At 45.1% G+C, this 26,195-nt stretch overlaps 1 protein-coding gene across 1 annotated transcript in view; it reads left to right on the forward strand.

The window, feature by feature from the left end:
* Positions 1-26,195, forward strand: part of LOC138582358 (solute carrier family 26 member 10-like) — a 170,816-nt gene that overhangs the window by 97,475 nt on the left and 47,146 nt on the right. The window contains exons 8-9 of the mRNA XM_069653608.1: positions 3,373-3,486; positions 3,802-3,879. Coding sequence (XP_069509709.1) covers positions 3,373-3,486; positions 3,802-3,879 — 192 coding nt within the window. The remainder of the gene's footprint in view (positions 1-3,372; positions 3,487-3,801; positions 3,880-26,195) is intronic.

Below are 26,195 nucleotides of genomic sequence, written 5' to 3' on the forward strand. Positions count from 1 at the left end.
ACAAAGCAATGTGATTCTGGAAGCAATATTGGCAGCCTATTTCAAGGAGATTTATCAAGTTGAGGTCAATACAGCCCCAGAGATCAAAGCTGCAGCAGATTGGTACTTGAATTTGATGAAGACCTAATCAAGGAACTGATCGGGAAATTCTCATCCTATAGAGCTGCGGGCCCCAATTGACCAATGCAATTTTAAATTCAGACATCAATCTCTGGACCAAAATACTGAGTTCACTATTTGCAGAGGCCATACGCAAAGAATCTCTACTATCATCCCGGAAGAGCGCAATTGTAATGCCTATACACAAAAAGGGTAACTGAGAAACACCTCCGAATTATCGGGTGATTGCATTATTAGATGTAGATGGGAATATATTCTCTGCTATGGTCCCGCGAAATCTTGAGGAGTGGATTAGCCAGAACAATATTCTAAGTAAATTCCAAGCAGGTTTTCGCAAAAGGCTGTCCTCATCTCTAAATGGATTAATATTGTAAGTCATCTCACAGCAATCCTATACAAAGCCAGGACAACCACTATATGGAGCATGGCTAGACCTCTCTCAGTTCTTTGATACGATCAACAGAAACCACCTATGGGAAGAACTGGATGCATGGTGAATTCCAAAAGGCCTCCTAGCAATACTAGATCTCTCTACACGGAAACATTGATGCAAATACGGTTAAATGCTGAAGGGGACCTAACTGGTCAGATCCTAAAAACGATTAGAGTGCGGCAGGGATGTGTCATCGCAATATGCCTGTTTAATTTGTACCTTGCCGACCTATTAACAGCACTAGCTCTCCATGCACTAGCAAGCCCAAAAATTGGAAATCAATCTATACAGCGGATGCCATACGCTGATGATGTGCTCCTATTAGAATTTACTCCACGTGGTCTACAACAACTATTATGTGCGTTTGAGCGGTATGCACATGAAAATAACTTAACAGTAAACCCAGAAAAGCAAATACTAACCTTTAAAAACAAGGGTGTTAAAACAACAAGCTACACCTGGCTCCTACAAAACAAATCAATTGAGAGGAAGAAAGAACGTATCTATCTGGGAATTAAAGTGCAGGCCAGACAATGAAAAACCGCACGTGAAAAAGATCTAGATTTAAAAATAATTTTACTACGAGCTCAAAAGAAAAAAAATGTATGCAGTCTACTGCAAATTTTCAATAACTCCCTCGCACACCTTCTATAGAGCAAAGGTAGTCCCAGCACTTATCCATGGATACGAAACCATTCCGACAGCACAGCTAATCAATTGGGATCACCTTGAAGGAAAGCTATGGAAAAATGTACTATGTCTTCCAACAAGCTACCCAATCAGTAGCCTAAGATACGAACTAGGGTCGCCCTCTCTGCAAATGGTGTTCAATTGGAAAATCATTGGTCTGTAAAGGAACATAACTATGCCACCAGAAAACGCCTTACATACAGACATACAAAGAGAACTTATAAATAAAGGAAATTACTTCCTAAATAGACTGGAAAAGTATGTGATGTCTTTACTGGAGGCATGTGACCGTGCCTTAGTGGATCTAGAAGACAATCCAATTGGCATCAAATTAGTATTGGCACACGCAGATTGGATTAAGACCATAGCGAAGATGCGATCTTACAGACTCTTTAAATCTTAGTCGCAACTGGACAAGCCAAAACATTTCCTCCCCAAATACCTCACATACCCTGTTATAAGAATGGCCTTCCTCAGAGCTCGCCTAAACTTAGTCCAATCGAAGGAAGTCCTGGTTGTGAGAGATCAAGTCAACAAAGCCCCAAAATCTGATCTTTGTGGGAGTACTATAGTGCAATTGCTGAGGCATATTTTGACATCATGCACGGGAATAAGAGAACTAAGAGCAGCTCGATTGGGCTGCTTTGTCGGTCACATGGAGTGGCTAAACACAGAATCATGTTGAGAACGGTTAATTGCCAGACATGAGACACCGTTAATGATCGAGTTAGTCAAAATCCTAAAAGAGCTGGACTTAATTGAGTAACATGGAAACAAGAGACTTAAGTAATGTTTTGTTATCTAGGAGAAAATATCAGTCTGGCATGCTAATAAGCAAGAATGATTAAATTGTGAATAGAATTTTAATTACCCAGTTTTCAATTTCACAGCTCCACCTCACTGATGAGGCCCAACAAGGCTGAAATACGTGTATGGGGTTGCTGTTGGTACTCTTGTTCAGAAGGGAACTGCCATAGCTTTTTGGTGATGGACTGCACATGTGGGCGGGACAAAGACAGATATGCAAATGAATATTTCCAATCTGTGAAAGTTACAGTGAGCTAAAGTGTGGCTGTGGACTCTCGAGTGGATACCTTCCCAAAGAACAGGTCAATGGGCCCTGTTCGTTCTCACAGAGGGGTGCCTATGGACCATTTTTTGAATTTCTAGTGTTGTTTAGCAAGAAAATGAATGTAAGGTCACAGTAGACATGGCGGAAATGCAGTGCTAAAATGTGTAAAAGGTTATGAAAGTGTGTATTAAAATTCGAAATGTCGACTAAATGTACACAATAAATAAATACATTTAAAAAAGCAATTCTCTTCTTGGGTCATACTATAGTAGTCTTCACATTAAAAAGTAGAAAAGGGCTAGAATTTTGGGGCAGAAATAGGGATTTGTTCCACACCTTACATTTCAGGACAGGCTAAGAATGATGGAAAACATGTTAGAAAATTGGCAGTATTATTTATCAAAACTGGTCTTTTCCCATGGAAGAGGGATGAATGGAAGGTGGCTTTTCTTGCTGCTACTCATGCAAGACTGTCCGCATTTATGGTTCAGACACCAGCTCTTCATATTTCTTTCTAACTTGTGCTTTATTTGAGATTTTTTTTATATATTGGTCATCATTTTCTCTGACCATTTGTACGATGTGCTTCAATGGGTAAGAGCATTCCCTGGTACCCCATCCCAGTTCCCCCAGTTCGAGTTCTGAATGCTTGCAAATATTGTCAAAAGCCTACTGAAGATTCTCGAAATCATGGGTATCGTCACGGGGTATCGTCAGTATCTTGAAATGAACAGCTCTTGTATTTTGTATTTGTATTTGTATTTGAATTTTTGAATTTATAGTGCACACAAAATGTACCGAACCGTATAATGGCGCAGATGGAACATTAATCAGCGGAAACATAGCTAAACCAAAATACGAGACAGCAAACAAGCAGGGGGCATATCTGAACAAAAAGGTTTTTGTTTGCTCTTCATTCTGCCTACCCTGATCCTCTGAAAAGCTACACAATAAAACTGCCTGTTGTTTTTTCGCCAAGTGCACATACTGTTGATCTTTGCATTTTTGGAGTTGTTGGGTAACATGCTATGTAAATCATGTATCTTTTGTCCAGTAGGAGCTTCTGGCTCACGGGATTTCCAACGTTGTCTCTTCGCTGTTCATGTGCTTTCCTAATTCAGCCACGCTAGCCACCACAAGCATCCTGGAGAGCGCCGGCGGCAACACGCAGGTGAGTTAGTGAAAAGCCTGCATGAGAACTTTCCAATATGGCTGACTATACAATGATAACTAGCGCGCCTGCGCGGCGGGCAGCAGTGGAATTCGGACAATGTGCACAAAGGACTTTAGCATGGTGGTAAGCGAGAAGGCGAGCATGACATGCAGTTGACTCCGCCTCTGCTCTTGAGCAATTTCAGACTCCCTGGCCTGCTGGTAAATAGTGATAAATTCCTATAAAATGGCAGATACCAGTCCCGGAATTTGGCGTGCCAGCGGCTGGCTTCTAGGTTCTTTTAAACATTTATGTCTTCCATTGATTCCTCAGTTTTCGGGGTTCTTCACGAGCCTGGTGGTGCTGGTGGTGCTCCTGTGGGTCGGCCCCCTCTTTTACTACCTTCCCAAGGTAAGACAGACCTCTAGCCCATCCCTTTCTTACGCACATAGAGCTGTCATCAGAACATACATGTAATTGCACGTTTTAAATGAGAATATCATTATATTCAATGACAAATGTAAGAGGCTTAGACATCCTGAGTTCTATAGAAGTGGAGAGGTTCTGCCCGTTTCAATGTTATGTTATGTAATGTTGCTGGATGCTTGTAAAGAGCTAAACTGCCATGGGGGTGGCCGTGTAGCGCTAATTGACCTTTCAGTCGTGAATTGCTGCACATAACCAGGTTTCGGTAGACAGAAATCAGAAACCGATAATACATTGAATTCATAGTGACATAAAAATTACAACATTAAGGGATAGTCCAAAGGCTTCCTAGTAAATTTAGCAGTGCACTACAGGCAGAAGCTATGTGTGGGGTTGTAGTTTGTTGTATGAGGCTAAACCTGTGGCTAGTGGTGGTTGCGTGCAGCCTTCAAATTGAGCGTGAGACCAATTGACAGTACATTAATTACAAATGATAACTAGGAGATTGAATCAGGCTCACCTGCTTCTGATCTGGAGTTCAGGGTCCCATTGATCTGCAGACTGGCAGCGAGGCCTGGATCTCCTGACAGGTTTTGAGGTTTGGGCTGGGTACAGCGGATGGTTTGCTGGCAGGCAGGATAGTAGTCAAATGGGGGTGGGAAGTCAATGAGTGCAGAGCCGGAGTACGCTGTAAATTATCCAGAAAGTCTTGCTCTTTCAATGGAGGCCTGAGCACTCTGATCTGGTTCTGAAGAGACCCATTTACGATGAGAGTTAAAACAGAATAGCTCTTGACAAAAAAATTCTTAACCCCTTCAGAGGACATTTTCATGCGGTTTGAATCCTTCTGATAAGCTGCTAATCGATTCAGACCTGCTCTTGTTTTATTCATTGGTTATTTGTAAGGCACACTATCCACAATGTGTTTCAAGGCGCATCAAGACAGGGGGGTGAGGGAAGAGGAAGAAAGGTATAAAACAAAAACAAAACGTTCTTACAAGGTCTTGAAGCATTCGGAACGTGCAAGTTCTATGGCATGAGAGCAGTGGAGAAGGTGAGAGGTACAATAAGTACAAAACACTTGGATGCAAATTTCCTGAAAGGGGGAAAAGGCCTAGGTTCCAACATACAGTAGAGAAAGCGAAACACCTAGAAGGGAAGAAAACAAAACAAAAAACGTTTTCACTAGGTTGTGAGACATTTGGAATGTGCAAGTGCTAAAATGAAAAAAGGGGAAGTGCAGAAGGGGAAGAAGGTGAGAGGTACATTAAGTACAAAACACTTGGATACAAATGTCTTAGGAAGGGGGAAAAGAGTCTAGGTTTGAACATACAGTAGATAAAACAAAACACCTAGATACAAATTTCCTGGAAAGGGGAAAAAGGCCTAGGTTTCAACATACAGTAGGGAAAGCAAAACACCTAGATACGAATTTCCTGGAAGGGGGAAAAGGGCCTACATTTCAACATACAGTAGAGAAAGCAAAACACCTAGAACTGAATTTCCTGAAAGGGGGAAAAGGGCATAGGTTCAACATACAGCATAGAAAGCAAAACACCTAGAAGAAAGAATAAAAAGTGTTCTGACTAGGTCTTGAGATGATTTGGAATGTGCAAGTGCTGAACATGAAAATGGGGATGGGGAGGAAGGGAAGTGCAGTAGTGGAAGATGGTGTGAGGTACATAAAATGCAAGACACCTAGATATGAATTTCCAGGAAAGGGGAAAAGGCCTAGGTTCCAACATGCAGTAGAAAAAGCAAAACACCTACATAAAAATTACCTGGAAAAGGGGAAAAGTCCTAAGTTCCAACATACAGTAGAAAATGCAAAACACCTGGATACAAATTTCCTGGAAAGGTGGAAAAGGGCCTAGATTTCAACATACATCAGAAAAAGCAAACCACCAGATGAGAAACTTCCTGGAAGGGGGGGGAGCCTAAGTTTCAATATACAGCATAAAAAACATAAACACCAAGATACGAGGTATGAGGAAGGGCCTAAGTGCCTGAGATGGACAACATCCAGTGTGGGCGACGTACAGCAGACTAAAGCATTGGTAAAAGTTGAAATAAGGAGTGTTAGTTTAAAAGGGAGAAGTAATGGCTGTTCCCCTGCCTGCACCACTCTTACCTTGTCAGTTGCTGCTGGTTGACGACTGCTATACATGCTCCATCAGCAAACACAGGCATTCACAGTCTGGGACTGCTACTGGAGGAGCTGCCCTTTGCCTTGGGGTCCTTAGCCGCAGGGAGCTGCATGGACAGGGGGCTGTGCAATGGGCCTAAACATATGGGGCTGAAGGCCCAATCATGCGGCAGGGGAGGAACAGGAAGTGGGAGGGAGCAGGGAGAGGGTGGAGGGAGGTAGGGGAAGGCAAAAAGCATGTCGAGAATGGCAGAAGGAAACATAGAGGTAAAGAAAAAACAAAAGACCAGGGAGAGAAATGAGCACAAGGCCCAGAGGCACTCACCTCACCAGACCAGGCGATGGAAATCGCACTCCCAGATTGCACCAGGGAAAGGCCCAATAATGCGGCAGGGGAGAAGCGGGAGGGAAGCAGGAGGTGGGTGGAGGGAGATAGGGGAAGCCAAAAGCATGCAGAGAGAGGCAGAAAGGAAACATGTAGAGAAAGAAAAAAGAAAAGATCAGGGAGGGGCGGAAAATAAAATGCAAGTCCCAGAGGCCCTCTCCCCAACAGACATGGTGATGGACCTGCTGGTTCCTATAGTATGTCACACTAATTCAATTATGGCTACAGGAGCCAATGTCATGTTACTTCTAAGTGCTTTCAAAGTAGCTGGAAATGACATTGCAAAACAAGTATGGATACATGCACATAAGAACATGTGAAGGGGCCCCTGAGGGACCCTCGGATGTGGAAACAAGGCACAATCACCACACACGAATGGATACGCCAGACACGAGGTTCTGTTCCCAGAATCTAGGGTTTATTGCAATACAAAATAGTCCCAGTTGGCCAAATGGTCCCACGCCCCGCGACGTGTGTCTAACAGACCTCGGGGGACGCAAGAGAGCGAGAGACGTACATCAGTTACATATATACAAAAGGGGCACCTTACAATCAGCAATGACACAGTATGACACATTCGATGCCGCCCCAATTAATTTCCCTTTGAATTAGAGGCGATGATTGACCATTGTGACAAATATGACACCTTAGACCACCATATTTAGTAACGGTTTGCAATCTCCAATTTTACAGACACCATTCTTTATTTGCGAGAACACAGCGTTTCTGTTTTCATGGGCAAGCTGCACGCAGGAGACTGGCACATACCAGGCCTCACTATCTCTTAGTTTCAATTCTCGCTCTAGAGGTCAGCCCGCTCTCCGGGGCCTCACTGTGCTCAGAAAGGGGGGCCGTAAAGAAGAACATAATTCAACTCTTTAAATGCTAGTTTCATACCTTGCTATTCTTTCAGGAGACTCGCTGGCATTCGTGTACTGATTGAAATGCCTTGCCTTCAAGGATATGTGAGGGAGGGAATCAGGCATTTCTGTCTGGCTTTCCAGTGTAATGTTTCAACATATTTCTTAGCCTTGGATCATTGAAGCGAAATAATATCTACAGCAAAGCAGTTTTACATGAGGCAAAGTGGCAAAGTTAGAGAGAGCAGAGAGAAAACAAAATGGCGATTCTGGTCATCTTAAAATGGCCTCACTCTAGTTGGACTGATAGCTACGTAATAACTAATGAGTATATATTCTTAACACTGTAAATGAGACGATTGGTCTTCGGCCTACCAAATAATCATGCATTTCCTTCCGCCCAAGGGGTGTTTAGTATTTCTGGACTGACACATGAGGATTCCACTTCTGAAATGCAACATGTAGGCTGTAGTTGAATACTATGAATCCAATGCATGACATACTATGATCTCCTTGTAAGTTTCTTAAGCATATCAACATCAAATGTTTAGAAATCATTGCTGGGTCCTTTGTGGTCAGATGTTTTCATACAGCTGATACTAGTGTACCAATTGCTATAGATAGAGAATTCTGTTACATAAACAGGTTGGGCAGGACCAAGTCCAAGATCTTATCGAGACAGTCTTTTGGGAGTTTCCCCTTCCTCAATATATCAAAGTCCAGGCAGATTAACTTCTTAAACTGCATGTGGTCAGGGATTGTTGATCTCATCCTTCGGTAGATACCTCAGATTGGCTTCACATGTTCAGATCTTTTTCAACCATGTAGCCCTCTTTTCTCAAAGACTATTTCCTGACAAGCTAATTTGGCCCAAAACACTGGCTTGTCAGGACATGGCACATGCGCAGAGTTCCGCAGAATCAGGAGCAGCCATTAAATGAGGGTCAAGCGGCGGCTGAGAGTAGGCAAGGAGGATGTACTCAAGAGGGAAATAGGGTTTCATATTTGGGTCAGGTGGGAAAGGTGTTATAGGGGTGTCAGCACACTTACAGGGGGTGACATGGTTGGCCCAGGGATGTGGGGGTGTCCCACATACTTGCAGAGGGCTGTGACAGTGGGCTGGGTTGGCAACTTTGAGGGACCTTCTCGGAGGTGGCTATGATGCATGGTCCCAGTTTGAAAGAGAGGCCGGCTAAAGCGAATTTGGCAAACTGAGCATAGCACCATGTATCATATAACCGCTTCAGCGTCTTTGGAATGGATGGGATCAATCCATTTTGATCTGTTTGCACCTTGCCTCAATTCATAGTGCCTGGAATTACTAAACTTGATGCCAGGTACAGAAGCCACTGATGCCATTTTGAATGATGTGATCAAGTGGTGGGTTATGCCCCCCCTCCATGTTCACTTATATCCTAAAATCCACTGTAAACCGAATTGCTGAGGTTGATGATAACATTAATGAATCCCAAGTCCAGTATCTTCTAACGCTAGAACTATCAGAAGGTTTTCCAGTCGGGTTTCCTGTGAGCAAATGTATTTGGTTGAAACCACAATGTGTTGCAATCTCAAGAAAACTTCAGGTATTGACCTGGCAGATCTCATGGGTAGATGAGCACCCTAGCTCTTTCAGAGAAAACTTCTGATTTGTTAGCGAATCCTGGTTACCTAGTAAAATCAGGTCCCAAAGCTTTGCCTCAGAAGCCAGAGTTCACTGGTGTGAGCAAGGGAGTTTTGATCACTTCACTGCTGATATTGTTCAAGTTTTGAAATTTCTAGCAGGCCTTGCTTCCACTCTTTATTATTGCCCTGGTGATCAGTAGAGATCAACACTCTTGTATAATCATTGGTTGGTGGATGGTTTGGTTTTCCTTTAGGGGAGCATCCTCTACTGTGTTTATTATGTAGGAATGTATGATTTAGGCCCCTCTTAATCCTTGGTATTCTTGTACATTTGTTGAAAGTTTAGTTTTGACCTTTTGTCAAGATTGGCAGGTTAATAGTGATTTATCTGTAAAGGCACTTCCTGCTAAACTGGTCATGTTAATCTATGTTACCACCCTTAGAAAAATGGCATATGTAAGAGACCTGGGTTTAACAGGCCATTTTATGGGTAGCTTCCTTCCATATTTCTTGGTACAGTATGACTGTGAGGTAGTTGACCATCTGCAGGGTGGGCATGTGCTCGCCTCAGCTTTTTTAAAATGCTGGGGTTAATCCACACACATTTTCTGATGCTCACACCACGACAAAGGCATAGACCAGTGTACTCATGCGTGGACACAGCATACAGTTGCAGTCCGCCCCTGTCATATTCAGTTGCAATATGACAGCCAGGAGTACACAATATCATCTCCAGGAAGGGGGAAGACCAATCTTTTCCCTGCCATGGTCAGCATGATTAACTGACAAAGACTGCATGGAGTGGTCCTGCTCCTGTGTTAGGCCCTGCAACTGGTGGCAGTGATTAACATACCAATAGAGGATACTTCAAACGGGCCCACATTGGGGCCTGGCTGCAGAGGTTAACAAAGGAGACAGGAAAACCTACAACCTTTCATATGTAACTGTGTAAACCTGAAGCCAGCTCCTGCCTCTCAATATCGACGGCAGTGAACTGTCATATCTGGGTCTGTTGTTTACAGCAGGTCACCACACTTGGGGACCCGATTCATGAGGTCTCCCTGCAGCTTCAAGGGAGACCTGTTTCTTTAATCAGGAACCACAGGGAGATCCATTAACTAGAGGACTCTTTGATCATAGGGGAGAAACAGATGGGTAGGGCTTAGTAGCACAAGGGAGTGAGCACAGAGCTCTGTCTGTTGATAGGAGGTTTCTGCCATCTTAGTTCTGGACGCCCTGGGATCCTGTTCCACCCCTTTACCTTTTCCTGTTGCAAAGCACTCTGTTTAAGACCTCACGCAAATAGAAACTGTTGATAGAGACGCCAGGATTAGTTCATTAAGGTAGGCATAGCCTAGACCAAACACTGTAGCCCGCTTGGCTTTAAAAAAGGGCTGATGCCCCTCTTTAGGTGGATCATCTGAAGACTTCACAAGAAGTAAGAAAGAAGAACTCAACCTTGGATCCTAGCTGATGGTACAGTCTGCCTTACATCTTCTTCCAGCAAAGGAAGACCATGAAATCCAAATGGGGAAGCAAGATCCCTCCCCTAAATGTCTCCAAGGAACAGAGGGAGAAACAGAACTCAGAGGACCCTCCAGTCGCTCCAGAAATGGTACCCAGCAAGCACACAGCAGGCCCTGCCAGGCTCTGAAGCAGGCTTCCTGAATAGGAAGTGCCAGAAGGTCTTTGAACCTGCAACCAAGGATAAGGAAGCTGCCTGCAAAACACTCCTCAGCTTTGGCCTGTCCACCTTGAAGGGCGACACAAGCCCATTGAAGAAGCTGGGAGAAGCACCTTATAGAGAATCTACCAACATCTGCCTTAAAGAACATTTTCGAGCCAGTTGAGTTCCTCTATCCACAACTGCCAGCAATGCTGACTGTTGTCAAGCCGCCACCGCTTAAAGGCATCTGAAATGTCTCGACCAGTGCTTCAGAACTGCCAATCAGCACTGACATGATTCCTAACCCTGAGTCGCCATGAAGGCCAGCCTGCAGCTGTTCATGCAGCTTCGCTCACCGAACCATCTTGCCGCCTGAAACCGCAACTGACTCCCGTCTCGAACTCTGTCACAGAAGCCTGCAAAGCACCCTGAAGCTGATTTGATGATGCTGAGCACCAAGAACACCTACAGCACAAGTTACATTGTGGTTCTGTTGCCCTGGTCCTTCCCAGAAGGGCCCTAGAGACATTGTAAGACCCATTGCTCCCTTTGCGCTGAAGCCAAGAAACCTTGACAAACTGTTGTGGTTATTAACCATACCGACTACCCTCGTGTCGGTATCCAGAGTGCATCCTCTTTTCTTCTTTGTAACTGTGTGTCCTCTGCATTCCCTTATAGGGTGGGTTGTAGTGTTGTTAAACTGTTGTGATTAATAAAGTAGATCGTTTTAATACAACTTTAACTGGACATTCCTTTTATCATTGGGTAATAATTGTATTTTCTCTGTGTTGCAACTAACCAACGATCCACGACCTTTAGGAGATAAGCCAGCCATTCCGTCCACGTTACCAGACTTGGACAAGGAGGTTTGGTTGTTATACCAATCTGTTTGGATCCCTTCATGTTCATTATAGGTGTGGGGCTGATTGGTGGTTCAGAACCCGATCTTCACCCCTGGACTACTGGCACCCCGGAAGTTGATTTGTCACATTGGTGGGAGAAGTGGGATCTAGTTTTAGCCTTGTGCACAGCTTAGGCCCCCAACAATAAAAGTATGATCTCAGTTACTGTTTAGAACACAGCTAGGTATTTGTTTAGTAATCATGGATATTTATATAGACACTGTGAAAGGAATGGGCAAGGATGTCCTGCGTGTCAAGAGAGGGGACTCACCCACAGCAACATGATTAATAAACCTGTGTTGCTGACCAGCCTCCAAGCTTGGGTAGAAGCGAGGGTGGCTGGGGAAGAGACCCCAGGGGATGTGCTAGGCCACATGTACCTGAATGTACAAGGCCTTCCAGAAGGGATAATGGAAGATGGCGAGGAAGATGGCATGAGTCGTGTTTCTCATAAACCATCCCTCTGGGTGGCAAGTGTGGGTTCTTAACACTCCAGAGTGTCAGGGAGGTCGGGGTTAGTGTGGCATCCCACAGATCCTAGACCTCTGCCGGGCCGGTGGTAAATGTAGCGGCTAGAAAACGCCTATTGACCGAGAGGAGACAAGCGCTAGAGGAACAAAAAGAGCTGAACAAGCTCACCATAGAGCTACGCAAGCTGGCCCTTGAAGAGAAAAAGGAGGACTACATATCCACCTCTGGCAAAAGCAGCAGTAGTGGCTCAAACCATAGTGCCCAGCATAAGCCCCGGCACCACATCCCGAAAGATTTAGTACAGGCTTATTCAACTACAAGAGGTGGAGGAGGTACTGTGGGGTGCAGCCCTGGTGAGTCGCTTGCTGACTTAGGGGATTGGTGTAATTCTTCAGTTAACTTCTGAGTATGGTCTGTTTATGAGAGCATGAAGCAGTCCCTCCTCAGGAAGTTCTGTAAGATCCCAGAACATTTTCTAAAGAGCTTCATAGAGCTTATAAAGAAACGTGGGAAGACATTTGAAGCATTCACACACTTGTCGTTGAAATATCTGAGCAGGTGGGTGTCTGGTAACAAAGTTGACACATTTAAAAGGATGTAGAATTTGATTGCGTTTGATCATGTCTTGAAGAATTGTGACGTTGACCTACACCAGCATTTTGTGAGCAAGACTATTACAGAACCTAGGGTGCCTGCAAAGGCTGCTGACAGGTCTATGGGGGGTCATTACGACCCAGGCGCTAATTGCGCCAACTTTACCACCATGGTGTAAACTATGTTTACACCATGGTGGATGGCGGATTTACCGCCCCATTCCAAGGTGAGTGGGGCGGTAAATCCCCATTTCCCATTTTCCCTTCCCCATTCCCATTTTTGCCCCATAGGGCATAATGGGAGTGGGGAAGGCGCTAATTACGCCACCGTAAATTACGGTGGCGTAATTAGCATCATGGCAGGTTAGCGCCATGGATTTTAACGGCTGCTGAGAACAGCCGTTAAAATCAGAATAGGCGTTAAGGGTTAACGACGGCGTTAACCCTTAACGCCTGGGTCGTAATGAGGCCCTATAAGTCCTGGAGTCCAGAAAAAGGCTCAAGTGTGCACACCCAAACCAGACGAGAAACCCTCAGACAAGAAAAGTGCCAAGCATGGGAAGGACAGAAGTCCAACCCACTCCTCTTCTAGGTCAGATCCCCAAAAGCATTATGGGAAATCCCACAACTCTAGTTCAGCTGTGCACTCTGAAAAGCAGAGCACAAGCACCTCTGTCACTGGGATACCTGAGTTCTTACAACCCAAAGGTTGATTCGTGTCTAAGGAGATGGGCCATAGGAAAGGGGATCCTGCTTGCAAGGGCTTACCCAAGCAAGCTATAGTGAATGTTGTACTCATGGAGGAGGCCATCATTAGTGTTGGCCTCCTAAAGGAGTGCCTGAATGTGGACTGGTTACACTGAGTAGGAAAGTTACCAGATCTCCAGAAGAGGTCCTAGTTCCCACAATATTCAACTGTTCTTGGAACATGTGCATATCAATAGACACGATGGCTAGCATCACTGTTTTCCCCCAGCAGTGGGTACAGCCAGGCCAGTATATTGATGGCCTGATGTTAGCATCAGTGGGTTTGACCAAAAGCATAAGAGCCCCTTGGTGATAGTAGAGTTCAGCTGGTGAGTTGAAACTACCCAGTGCTGTGTAGCGATAAAAGACTCACTCCCTGTCCCATGTCTGTTGGGTAATAGTCTTCCTGACCCCAAGATAGTCGTGGCGGCTACTGCAGATTGAAGGCCAAAGAGGCGACCAGATTGAAATCTCTCAACGCTTTAGGGCCTGGAGTGTTTACAGAGGGCTTGTTGAAGGGACCAGCACGGCCGGTAGCCCTTGGTCCAGTTCCACAAATTGTTGAGTCGCCTACTCCCGCAGGAGAGGGGGCAGCAAATATTAAGCACCCTACTTGAGTAGCATGGGACTCAGTGATTTCTGAGTTGCTTGACACAGTGCAGGAACCTGAGGAGGAGGGCCAAGTGTGTTCAGATTTTAAGGGCCTGGTCAAGCTGGATGAGTTTCCATCAGCAGGGGTGCTAGATCAGACTGACTTCTTCAAAGCCCAGAAAGAGTATCCCACTCTGGCGGGACTGCGAAAACAGGCGGAATAGCAAGCTAAGGGTGAGGCCCCTGGACTGTTCAAAGTCTACTGGGAGGATGGACTCCTGTACAGTGAGACAAAAGACTCTGAGGGTGAGTGCAGCAGAAGGTTGGTGATTCCCTAATGCCACTTAAAGTTCCTTTTGCATTTGGCTCACCAAATTCCTATAGAGGTTCACTTGGGAGTGACATCGAACTGGTTGTCTGCACACTTTTACTGGCCAAATGTGTCTGCCACTGCCTGACTTGTCCAGCTTCTGGCAAGTCAGGTGGTGCCACACAGGCCCCCATAATTCCTCTACCTTTGGTTAGTAGGCCTTTCGAGAGAATTGGCATGGACATATTGGGTCCTTTGGATCCCGAAACCAGCTCAGGGAACAGATACATCTTGGTGGTGGTCTTCCATGCCACTAAGTACCCTGAGGCTGTCCCTCTGATGAACATCAAAGCCCCCATGGTTGCGAAGGGATATTCTCTTGTGTTGATTACCCCAAGGAAATCGTTTCTGACAAGGGCACAAACTTCATATCCGCACATATGGAGGCTTTGTGGGAAGAGTGTAGAATCATCTACCGGTTCTGTACATCCTTCCATCGACAAATGAATGGGCTTGTTGAGCGGTTCAACAAGACCCTGAAAGGCATGATAGATGGCTTGGAAGAGCACCTGAGTAGAAAATGGGATGTTCTCCTGCCCTGCATGCTGTTCGTCTAAGGTGCCACAGAATGCAGATGGGTTTAGTCCCTTGGAGCTTCTGTTTGGACACCCTGTATGAGGTCTCCTCAGTCTAGTAACAGAGGGATGGGAGGGCAACCCCTCATACCACACTCGAGATGGGGTGTACTATGTACTTGGCCTTTGGACTAGAATGACAAAGTACATGGAACAGTCAACAAAGAATCAAAAGGCAGTCTGGAGCTGTTGAAGCACTGGCACGGCCACAAGGCCACAGTGACAGTTTATTCTCCAGTCCAGTGGGTGTGGATTATGGAACCTGTCAAACCCAGTGCCCTTCAGGACAAGTGAACTGGGCCTCACTGTGTGCTTGAAAAGGTCAGTGAGGTAAATGATCACATTGACATTAAAGGACCTAAACAGATGTGCAGGGTCTTTCATGTCAAACCCCATTATAGCCAGGATGATCCCCTCCCAAATCTCCTGCACACTGAAGCAACAGATGGGTCAGTGAAGGTGTCAACATTGCAGTGGACCTGTCAGAACAGGAACTCACAGACAGTCGCTGTTTACTGGACAGTTTGCCGGTCTGTTTTCGCTGACTCCAGGTCACGCAGATTGGTGCACCCATGATGTGGACACTGGAGACAGTAAGCCAGTGAAGCTCAGGATTCACTGAATCGCCGATAAGTTCAGGGACACCATCAAGGAGGGAGTTTTCAAGATGTTGTCCATAGGAGTCATAGAGCCATCCCACAGCCCCTGGGCTAGCCCAGTTGGACTGGTCCCTGCTTTTGTGTGGACTACAGGGTGGTCAATTCTGTCATGAAGAGAGATGCTCACCACTTACCTTGAGCAGATGAGCTCGTTGAAAGCCTCAACGCTGCCATGTTAATGAGTATCTTAAACCTCTCGGCAGGCTACTGGCAGGTTGGCTTGACAGACAGAGTGAGAGAGAGGTCAGCCTTTTCAACCCCAGAAGGACATTATCAGTTCACTGTGATGCCCTTCGGGTTCTAGAACGCCTGTGTCACTTTTCATAGGAAGGCTAACCAGATTTTGTCTGGACTGGAAAACTTCAGTGTTGCATAGTTAGTCAACAATGATGTGTTCACCCACACCTGGGAAGATCACTTATCCCACCTGAAACAAGTGCTTCAGGTGCTGCAGAACACAGGTCTGACTATCAAGGCCACAAAGTGCCAGATAGCGCAGGGCACAGTGGCTTAATTAGGCCACCTGGTCAGTGGGGATAAGAAACAACCGCTGGAAGTTAATGTATATGCTGTGAAGGATTGGGACATCCCCACCACACAGACAGAGGTGAGAGCCTTCCTATGTCTCACCGGGTACTACTGGTCATTCATCAAGGGGCGTGGGACCATTGCCATGCCCCTGAATGATGTAACTTCGAAGAAAATTCCAAAGATGGTAATTTGGACGCCCATCTGTCAAACCTTCTTTCACGATTTGAAGGACGGATTGTGCAGGGCTCCAGTTCTGAGTGTCAGACTATGGTCAGAAGTTCATTCTCCAGAGAGATGCCTGTGATTTTGGCATTGGAGCAGTGTTATTACAGCTGAATTCTAAAGGGATAGAGCAACCTTATTTACTTATTTATGTGTTTATGGATTTATTTATTTATTTATATATACAGGAGCAATAATGCTCTTTTGATCACAAAGGAACGTACAATAGGTGAGAAAACAGATTTGACAGGAAGCAGTGAGATCCTTACAATGGGGTGAGTTTGAGGGACATTCTGACCAGGTTGTGGAGGGGAGTAAATGGAACAATCGCCGGGGACAATATAAAAGTGGCCATTCATAGATTAAGGGCAAGCAACATTGGACATTTTTAAGTGCAGGTCAGCAGTATGGCCAGCTGTGCTTGGGACATGACCATGATGAGTGAAGTGCTAAAATGGAGGCAGAGGAAGTAAGAGACAGAGGCAGGTTAGAGGCGAGGGAACAATATTAGCTAGAAGGCAGCTGAGAGGTGTTTTAAGAGGGTAACTCAGAGGTGAGGAGGTAAGCTTTTAGTTTGGTTTTGAACAAATTCACGTGGACTGTTTCTCAGATGTCTGATGGGAGAGAATTCCATGCAAGTGGAGCAAGAAGAGACAAAGAGCGGAAATGAGAGGAAGCACAGAGAGGGTGAGGAGACACAGGGATATTCGAGAAGGCAGATCAGTGTTTACGAGAAGGCTTATAGAGTTGGATAGAGGAGGTTAGATAAAGTGGTGCCTAACCATGGATAGATTTGTGAACCAGGAGAAGACATTTAAATCTGGCCCTGGTTTGCATCATCAGCCATCCAGCCTGGTGACAGTTCGAGGAAGTGGGTGTGAATTGAGGGAGTTCAAAGAGAGTCCTGGTAGTGAAGTTAATGATCTTGTCGAGAGGACAGAAAGCACGTTTGGGTAGACCAAGGAGGATACTGGCACAGTTGTCCAGTTTAGAGAAGACAAGCGTGGTTAAGAGATACTTGTTGATTTTGAAAGGAAGGAGGTGCCTGATTTTCCTAATATTTAGGAGTTTGAGGCGAGCTGCTGTTGCTGTTTTGGAGATGAAAGTAGTGAAGGTCTGAGAAGGGTCATAGATGACACTGAGATTTCTAGCTGAAGAAGAGTAGGGGAGAGTGCCAGTTGGGAACTGGATGGGCAGAGGTAGAGATCAGAGAGAGCTTTCGGAAACGAAGAAGAGTACTTCTGTTTTGGTAGAGTTTAACATCATAGAGTGCAAAGCCATCCAATATTTAATGCAGAGAGACAGTTGGACATGTTACTAGAGAGATCAGAGGAGAGTTCAGGAAAAGAGAAGAGGATTTGGGTGTCATCCGTGAGGAATTGGTATGAGACCCCAAATGAAGAGATTAGTGCCCCAAGAGCAGAAGTGTAGAGAGTGAAGAGGAGCAGACCCAAAACAGAGCCTTGTGGAACACCAACAGTTAAAGGAGTGAACTGAGAGGTGTTGTTGCTCCAGGAGACAGAGAATTGGCGAGGTGCAAGGTAGGATTCAAACCAGGCAGGGACTTGATCATGAATCCCAAAAGAAAGCGTATTAAGGAGATCAGAGTGATCAACAGTGTCAAAGGCAGTAGACATGTCAAGGAGAATTAGGATAGAGGATAGGTTTGAGTGCTTACAGAGACGAGGACATTGGACACATTCATGAGAGCAGTTTCCCTGGAGTGACAGGAGCAAAAATCTGCTTGGAGGGGGTCTCGAAGGTTGTGGATGTCTACGAAATTGGTAGGATGGTTGAACACAACCCTTTTGAGCACTTTAGGGCAGAAGGAGAGACACAGGGCGACAGTTAGCAGTTAGGTCAGGCTCAGCCCCTTGCTGTTTTAGGAGAGGGATGACTGTGTCTGTTTTGAAAACAGAGGGAAATCAAGCAGAGTCAAAAGACAGGTTGAAGAGTTCAGCGAGGTGAGAGGCCTCTACAGAGGCAATAGGCTTGACTAGATGAGGAGCAAGAGGTTCTGATGGGGCACAAGAGGGGTTAGTCTTCATCAATAGAATTATGACTTTGTCAGTATTAGTCAGACTAAAGTGGGAGATGGAGGCCGAGGATGATGCTAGAGTAGGCAGAATGTAAAATTTAAGAGGAGGGAGTGAGGAAGATCAGGAGAGAGTCTCTAATTTTGGCAATTTTTGCAGTGAAGTATTCAGCTAGGTCATTAGCTGCGAGAGTGGAGTTGCTAGTCATAGACTTAGGAGGAGTGAGGAGTGAGTTTAGGTTGCCCTGTAGGAAGCATGGGTGGTTTGAGAGAGAGTCAATGAGGGTTAGGTAGAATTCCCTTTTAGCTCTATCAAGAGTGAACCTGAGAGAGTTCATGGTAGAGAGGTGGAGTTGCAGGTCCTCATTTGAGTGGGTGTGCCTCCAATTGCGTAGCAGCCAATGCATATAGGTGCGGAGAGAGCGTATGAATGGGGTGACCCATGGTTGAGAATCCTGAGATTTAGGGGTGAAAGTAAGCAGTGGGAAGTAAGAGGAAAATGAGTCATATAGTAGGGATTGGAAGCTGGAGAAGGCAGTGTTGGTGGAAGAGGTATCGGGTGTGAAGGAGGAGAGTAAGAACTGTATGTCAGGGAGAAAGGGGGAATGGCAGAAGGTTTACATTTCCTTTCAGGAATAGGCGAAGCAAGTGGCGAGGAAAGGTCAGAGGCTGGAAAGGAGATGGTGGTGGAAACAATTGAGTCATCACATAAGGATGGTGTGACAGTAGTATCAGTGACTGTGAGAGAGGAGGAGATGAATAAGAGATCCAAATAGTTACCCCCTGCGCGGGTAGGTAGGTTATGGATAGAGCGGAGAGCGTGGTCACTAAGAAAAGACTGAAGTTCAGATTTCTGAGAAGTGGTTGGATAGGGAAGGTTAAAGTCACCTATGAGAATGGGGTGATGTTTAGTTAAAAGAGAATCAAGGAGTTGTCCAAGGTCATCTAAGAATGGTCCAGTGGGACCAGAAGGGTGATGATGGAAATGATGTGAACCAAGTGAGGCAGAGCAATAGTAGAGATGGTGAATTCAAAAGAGGTAGGAGAGGATGTGTCATTGGGGATTTATGAGGCCTTGAGGTGGGAAGAGAGTAGGTGTCCGACGCCTCCACATCGGCCCATCAGTCGAGGAGAGTGAATGCAAGATAGGTTGGAGTCGTGTAGGGCTGCCAGAGTGGCAGATAAGATATCCAGGGTTCAGTGATAGCAAGAAGGTCTAGGGGAGGAGAACTGGAGTGAAAGTAGTCAGTGCTAAGGGACGTTTTGTTTCATACAGACTGAGCATTACAGAGTGCAATGTTCAGTTGATGAGGTAAGGAAGAGAAGAGAAGTTGAGTCCCAGAGGAAGAGAGCAGAGGTGGATAGGAGTAGTGGGAGATTTGAGTGGTGAGTTTTATAATAGGGATAAGAAAGGAGGACGTTGTAGCGTGATTGGAGAAAGGGTAGGAAGAGGTGAGTACGAGCAGCAGGAGCAGCAGGAGTGAATGCATTATAGGTTAATAGCACGGTGTGGAGAGACTGCACAGTAATTAGGAAGCTTTGTGTACTCACAGGTACAACAGGGAGAAAGTTGAAAGCAAAGGCTCCTGAGCAAAGAGGGAACAAGGCTGGTCAAGAGGTGGTCTTTACTCTTCACTGTTGCACCCTTAACTGGGATGCCGCTGGCTGGATGCCGCTAGGAAGTCCAAAAGGGATGACACACACTCTTGTCACCTGATCGCCTAGTCAAGTGAACGGAGGATAGCACAGGAGCAACGTGCTGGTCTTGGAAGCAAGACCATGCAGAGCAACAGAGGTTTGAATCCCGGATCTGTGCTTAGAAACCAAACTCAGGTATGATATTAGGCACATTATAAAAATAAATTAAATTAGATAAATCAGTGATTGGACTCTCTGATATTGTCCCCGCTGTTGCTGGGATGAGGCAATTTCATCCTGATTGGTGTTGCAAGAGGAGCCTCTTGTGGCTTTCGGCTGCAGATGGGTTTGGTCCAAAATGGCCACAGGAAGTGATGTGAAGGATCACAGATGGCCACTGGAAGTCAAGTTCCAGACAGAAGTGAAGGCAAAAATCAGAAGGAATAACCTATCTGCATTCACAGGTGATTAACAAAAAGGCAAAGGAACTGGGCCATTGTTGAAAAACAGGCTTATACAGGCGTATGGGTGGTGAATAAGCTGAAACTGTACATCTTTGGGTCCCACTTCACCATCCAAACAGACCACCGGCCTCTTAGATGGTTAATGGCCATGCAAGGGGAGAACCCTAAGCTTTTGCATTGAGCCCTATCCCTAGAGTGATTAGATATGGACATCCAGCACAAGCGAGGCTCCCAGCATGGACATTCAGATGACCTAAGCCAGTACCTTTGCCTTTATGACAAAGTACACCCTCATTAGACTTGTGGTTCACATGTTGAGGCGGGGGAGAATGTGAGGAATTCGACCATCTGCAGGGTGAGTGCGCTCAATTGGCCTTTTTTTAAATGTTTAACTAAATAGAATGATGGTAGGCCAACCACACACATGTTCCTATGTTCACACCAGGACAAAAGCATAGACCTGTGTACTCTGATGTGGACACAGCCGACAGGCGCAGACCGCCCCTGTCATATTTAGTTGGAAGGTGGCAGCCATATCATCTCCAGTAAGGGGGTGGACCAACCTTCCCCCGGCCATGGTCAGCCTGATTAACTGACAAAGGCCCTGAACGGTCCTGCTCCTGTGTTAGGCCCTGCAGCTGCTGGCAGAGATTAACATATCAATAACCCATAGAGGGCACTTCAAACAGGCCAACATGGGGTCTGGCTGCAGAGGTTAACTAAGGAGACAGGAACACCTACAACCTTTCATATGTAAATGTGTCAACCTAAAGCCAGCTCCCGCCTCTCAGTATCAATGGCATTGAACCCTATTGGCAAGGTACGAGAATGTGGTTTGCAGGAACCAGAGAGTTTTGTCTTGCTGCAGCTTCAAGGGAGACCTGCTGCTGTAATCAGGAACCGCAGGGATATCCATTAACCAGAGAGGCTCTTTGATCACAGCAGGCATAGAGATTGGTGGGAGAAGGAAGTGAGCCCAGAGCTCTTTCTGAAGAGAGAAGGTTTCCGCATCTTGGTTCTGGGACACCCCTGGTTCCTGCTCCACCCCTTAAACTTTTCTTGTTGCAAGGCACTCGGCTATGAACTCACACACATATAGAAATGTTGGTAGGGACCCCCGGATTGGTTCATTGAGGTAGGCTTAGCCTACAGCAATCCGTGTGGCCTTCTTGGCTTTGAAAGAGGGTTGGAGCCCCCTCTTCAAGCAGATCATCTGAAGACTTCCAAAAAAGTAAGAAAGAAGAACTCAACCTTGCACTCTAGCTGAAGGTACAGTCTGCCATAAATCTGCCACTAGTGAAGGAAGGTCAAGATATCCAAAGGGGGAAGTAATATCCCTCCCCTAAACTTCTCCCAGGGAACAGAGGAGAAACAGAACTCAGAGAACCCTGCAGCCGCTCCAGCACTGGTACCCAGCCAGCACCAGTGTGCCATGCTAGGCTCTGCAGCAATCTTCCTGGATAGGGCATGCCAGAGGTTCTCTAAACCTACAACCAAGGACGAGGCAGATGTCTGCAACACACTCCACAGCTTTGGGCCATCCACCTTAAAGGACCACACAAGCCCATTAAAAAAGCTGGGAGAAGTGCCTCAAAAAGCATTTACCAACATCCGCCTTAAAGGACATTTTCGAGCAAGTTGAGTTCCTCGATCCGCAACCAACAGCAACGCTGACTGTTGTCAAGCCACCAACGCTTAAAGACATCTGAGACATCTCAAACAGTGCTTCAAAATAGCCGATCTGCACTGAGACAACAATCCTGATCCCAAGCCACCGTGTAGGCCAGTCTGCAGCAGCTTGTGCGGCTTTTCTCGCCGAACCATCTTGCCGCCTGAAACACGCAGCTGACTACCATCTCGAACTCTGTTACAGAAGCCTGCAAAGCACCCTGAAGCTGGTTCAACCCTGCTGAGCACCAAGAACACCTACAGCACAAGGTACATTGTGGTTCTGCCCCCTGGCCCTTCCCAGCAGGCCCCTAGAGACTTTTAAAGAGCCATTGCTCCCTTTGTGCTGAAGCCAAGAAACCTTAACAAACTGTTGTGGTTATTAACCCTATCAACTGCCCTACTGTTAGTATCCAGAGTGCATCCCCTTTCCTTCTTTGAAACTGTCTGTGCTCTGCATTTCTTTACAGGGTGGGTTGTATTTTGTAGTGTTATTGGACTGTCTATTGTGATCAATAAAATAGATATTTTTTATATAACCTTGACTGGAGACTATTTTTATCATTGGGTAATAATAGTATGTTCGTTGTGTTGCAACTAATCAATGATCAGCAACCTTTCAGAGATAAGCCTGCCATTCCATCCACGTTACCAGAATTGGACAAGGAGGTTTATTATCTGCTTGATATTCCAATATGTAGGGATCCCATTAGAGGTGTGGAGCTGATTCATGGTTTTGAAACCGATATTCACCCCTGGACCACTGCTACCCCAAAAGTTAATTCATCACAATGATTGATTTCCTAGTCATTGAATTTCTGGATTTGCAGAACTTTGGTAAGATTTGTGTGGCATATTGTCTTCAGAAATGTCAGTGTTCTACTGAAAACTTGAGAAAGATAGCCAGATCGTCTCTTAACCTCAGCACATTTCCTCTCCTCCTTTATCCTGACAGGGTAGGTAGATGGATTATGATTAGACCTGGGGTGGATGTGTCTATTTTTGGAGACCATTCTTCTAGAGGTGGCAGGACTTTTTGATGAACAGCCATGCTCTCAGACATTCTCAGATTGGTGGAACGGTCAAATGATGCAATTTGTGAGAAATTCTATAGGAAGCCTATTGTGCATGATTCGGCCCTGGTTCTTTCCCATCCTTGAACAACCAAAACAGGACCCTCGCATGCCATGGCACTGAATGTTGATTACTTCTAGTACTAATGACAGAAAGTCGTGATTGTGTTAATGGCATGGAGGCAAGCATAATTCCGCCTCAATTCCCACCCGATTTTTCCAATACTGTTCATTTGGATTTTATTCCAGCTGTAGGAAGATTCCACAATCAGAACTTATTTATAGAAAGGGCTCGCTAAAATGGGGTTGAATTTTCTCTATTAAATCTCTGGAATCCAGGGGTGAGGGCCCTGTTGCTTCTCTTTGCAAAGGTTCGATCATCGCCAAGTTGATTGGTCACTGTACGAAAACAGGAAGTGATCATGATTTGTTAAGTGACTTCAATTCAACACTCCAACTAAGTCAATGCCTAGTCTGGGATGCCCAAGGGAAGCCCTTATTTATATATTTATATGATAAGTTCATAGATCTGGATGCTAAACCCCTGAATAACGCCCCTCTCTTTGAATCCCCCTGACCTCACTGAGCCAAGAAGTAGGTTTGTTTGGCAAATTAAAAGATTTATTTGAAAAATTAAACAATATATATATATGTATATATATATATCACTTTTATGAATAAATTAATATTTGATAGCACACTTATGAATATGACAGTGATCAAAAATGGATAATATTACACTAGCACACTTTTTTAATTACTTAGGAGTTGGTATAGAGAGGATAAAGTAGCTGAGAATGCTTTTATGGTTTCAAGGGAATGCAATGATGGAAAAGAATGCAGCACAGAAATAACTGAGATGGTTTCCACAAGAGATAATATGATCACTTTTTCCCCTTGTGGCAATTCACTCCCCCCCCCCCCCCTATGCAATATAAAGAGATGGAAGTAGAGCACACAATTTTCAGGAATATAATCAAATGCAATACAAATTCTAGTTCCCCCCTAGCAAGCTTAGAGCAACCGGTATGCTTTTAAACAGGCAAAAATAATTTTATATGGGATTAGCAAAGAAGTGAAAAATATGCTAAAAATGATTTTAATTCCCTATAGGAGATTCAGGGTATGTGACAGCTACTTTGAATTAGTTGAGGTCAACACTAGCAATGATTCCTGAGGGATTATCAGGTTGAAAAACGAATTTCAGCAATGCAAGCAAGAGATAACAATTTTTTAACGTGTGGTGAGATTGAGCTAGTTTTCAATCCGCCGCACTTTTTCTGAGTGTGTAAAGCACAATTAGGGAAAAATTGGAAGGAGCTTGTCGGAAAGCTGAGGATCTTAGCTTTAAAATGAAAGTTTAATCTCGCTCCTAGGACGTGTGGTTCAAAAGATACAGACAATTTAGTGGAGGTAGATTCTCAGAAATAAGGTAAGATTCAAATGACAAATGACACTTTCACAGGTTTGAAATCACAGAATGGACACACGATTTCTATGCAGTTCTAAATAGGTGGAAGTGTTTGAATTAGATTATTTTAAACTAAGAGATTGGTTTGCACAGCTCTGGGTGGATACTCACTCCTAATTTTGGAAGGAATGGGCCTCGTCACAGATCTGGTCAACAGGTTTAGATGTGGTTCTCTCTGCTCTGCTGGTCTGGATCTCTGGTTCTGGCAAAAGTTCTGGCACTGCACAGCGGAATGGTCTGGTTCTGGTCTGCGGTTGGGATACAGCTCTGCTTTCTGGGTCTGGTACTGGCACCGCGGTCTGGTCTGGGTCTCTGGTTCTGGCAAAAGTTCTAGCCAGAAGCGAACAGCACAGCCCGGCTGTTGAATATTTTGGTTAGGTGGCTGGATTCTGGGGCCTCTGAAGGATGATTCAGCTTGTGGACTAGGCCTCTCTGCTACAAGTTCTGAAGTCTGGATTCTGGTTTTCTAAGTTCTGGTCTCTGAATATTGTCTGGATTTGAAGTTGATCGGCAAAGTGCTTTACAAGAAAGTGGAAAGAGCAGTCCCTACCTGGGTTTCAGTGGGTCTTTTTATGTCTTTTGAAAGTGGGTGGGAAGGCTGACTTTCTATGCCCAACCGTCTGAGGGTCCTGATAGGCTAGAAAATTCTTTGTCGCCTGACTGGGGAACGGAGTTGTGAGTCATCCGGTATCCTTTTTATGGCATACAGAAAGAACACTCCCCTTGTCACTTTGCACACAAATCTATTTTTGACTTAAATGCATATTTATCTATGTACAATTCTTCTAATATTATATGTCCAGTTAACATATTTTCTGTAGCACCAAACCATCCGATCCCTGTCTTTGTAAGATTTTGTGTCCACTTCTGACAGAATTCTGCCCTTTTCATCCAGAACACAACCTCTAAACTTTTCCAGAATTTACACAAATGTGCGCAAGGAATATGGCCATCAGATGATGAAGTGTCAGATTTTTAACATACATACATTTGGAGTAATACCCTATTTTCCGCTACTACCCCCAGAACATACCACAGAGTCCTAACACCTCTTAAAATGTGCACAGAAAAATCACAGGAATCATGATATTATTGATATAATTTTGACAATTATGTACAATGAATTATCCATCTTTCTAAAATTATGCTCTGGCCCAGAGGGCTGTGGTTTCCCAAAGCACATGGGGACATTTCTGGTTTGTCCACTTCCTCCAAGCTCAGCTGGCTCACAGAGGCAGTGCCCCTTCCATTTCCTTCCAAGAGGAAGCCATTTACGACCCCCTGATTTAGAAATTGCTTGGAGCAAAGGGAGGTTCATTGTTCTGCTTCCCTGCTCTCAGGTACTCCTCCCCTGATTCAATCAGAGAAGTGTGATCTCCTTTTGGTGGGGGCAGCAGAATGCAGCCAGGCCTGTGAATGCAGTTGCTGGGCAAGTTTCAACTCCTGTCGGGGGTAGTTGCCGGGCAGAATTCAATCCCTTTAAGCCAGGCTTCAGCCAAATGTCACTTTTGTTCCCATTTTTCTTCATTCAAATCAAACTTAGAATTTTAACACATGCAACTAGAACGCTGATTCTAAGTTCAAAACTATGACATTTAAACAGTTGCAACC

This window comes from Ambystoma mexicanum, chromosome 3q (genome assembly GCF_040938575.1).
Source record: "Ambystoma mexicanum isolate Mex_15411 chromosome 3q, UKY_AmexF1_1, whole genome shotgun sequence".
NCBI lineage: Eukaryota > Metazoa > Chordata > Amphibia > Caudata > Ambystomatidae > Ambystoma > Ambystoma mexicanum.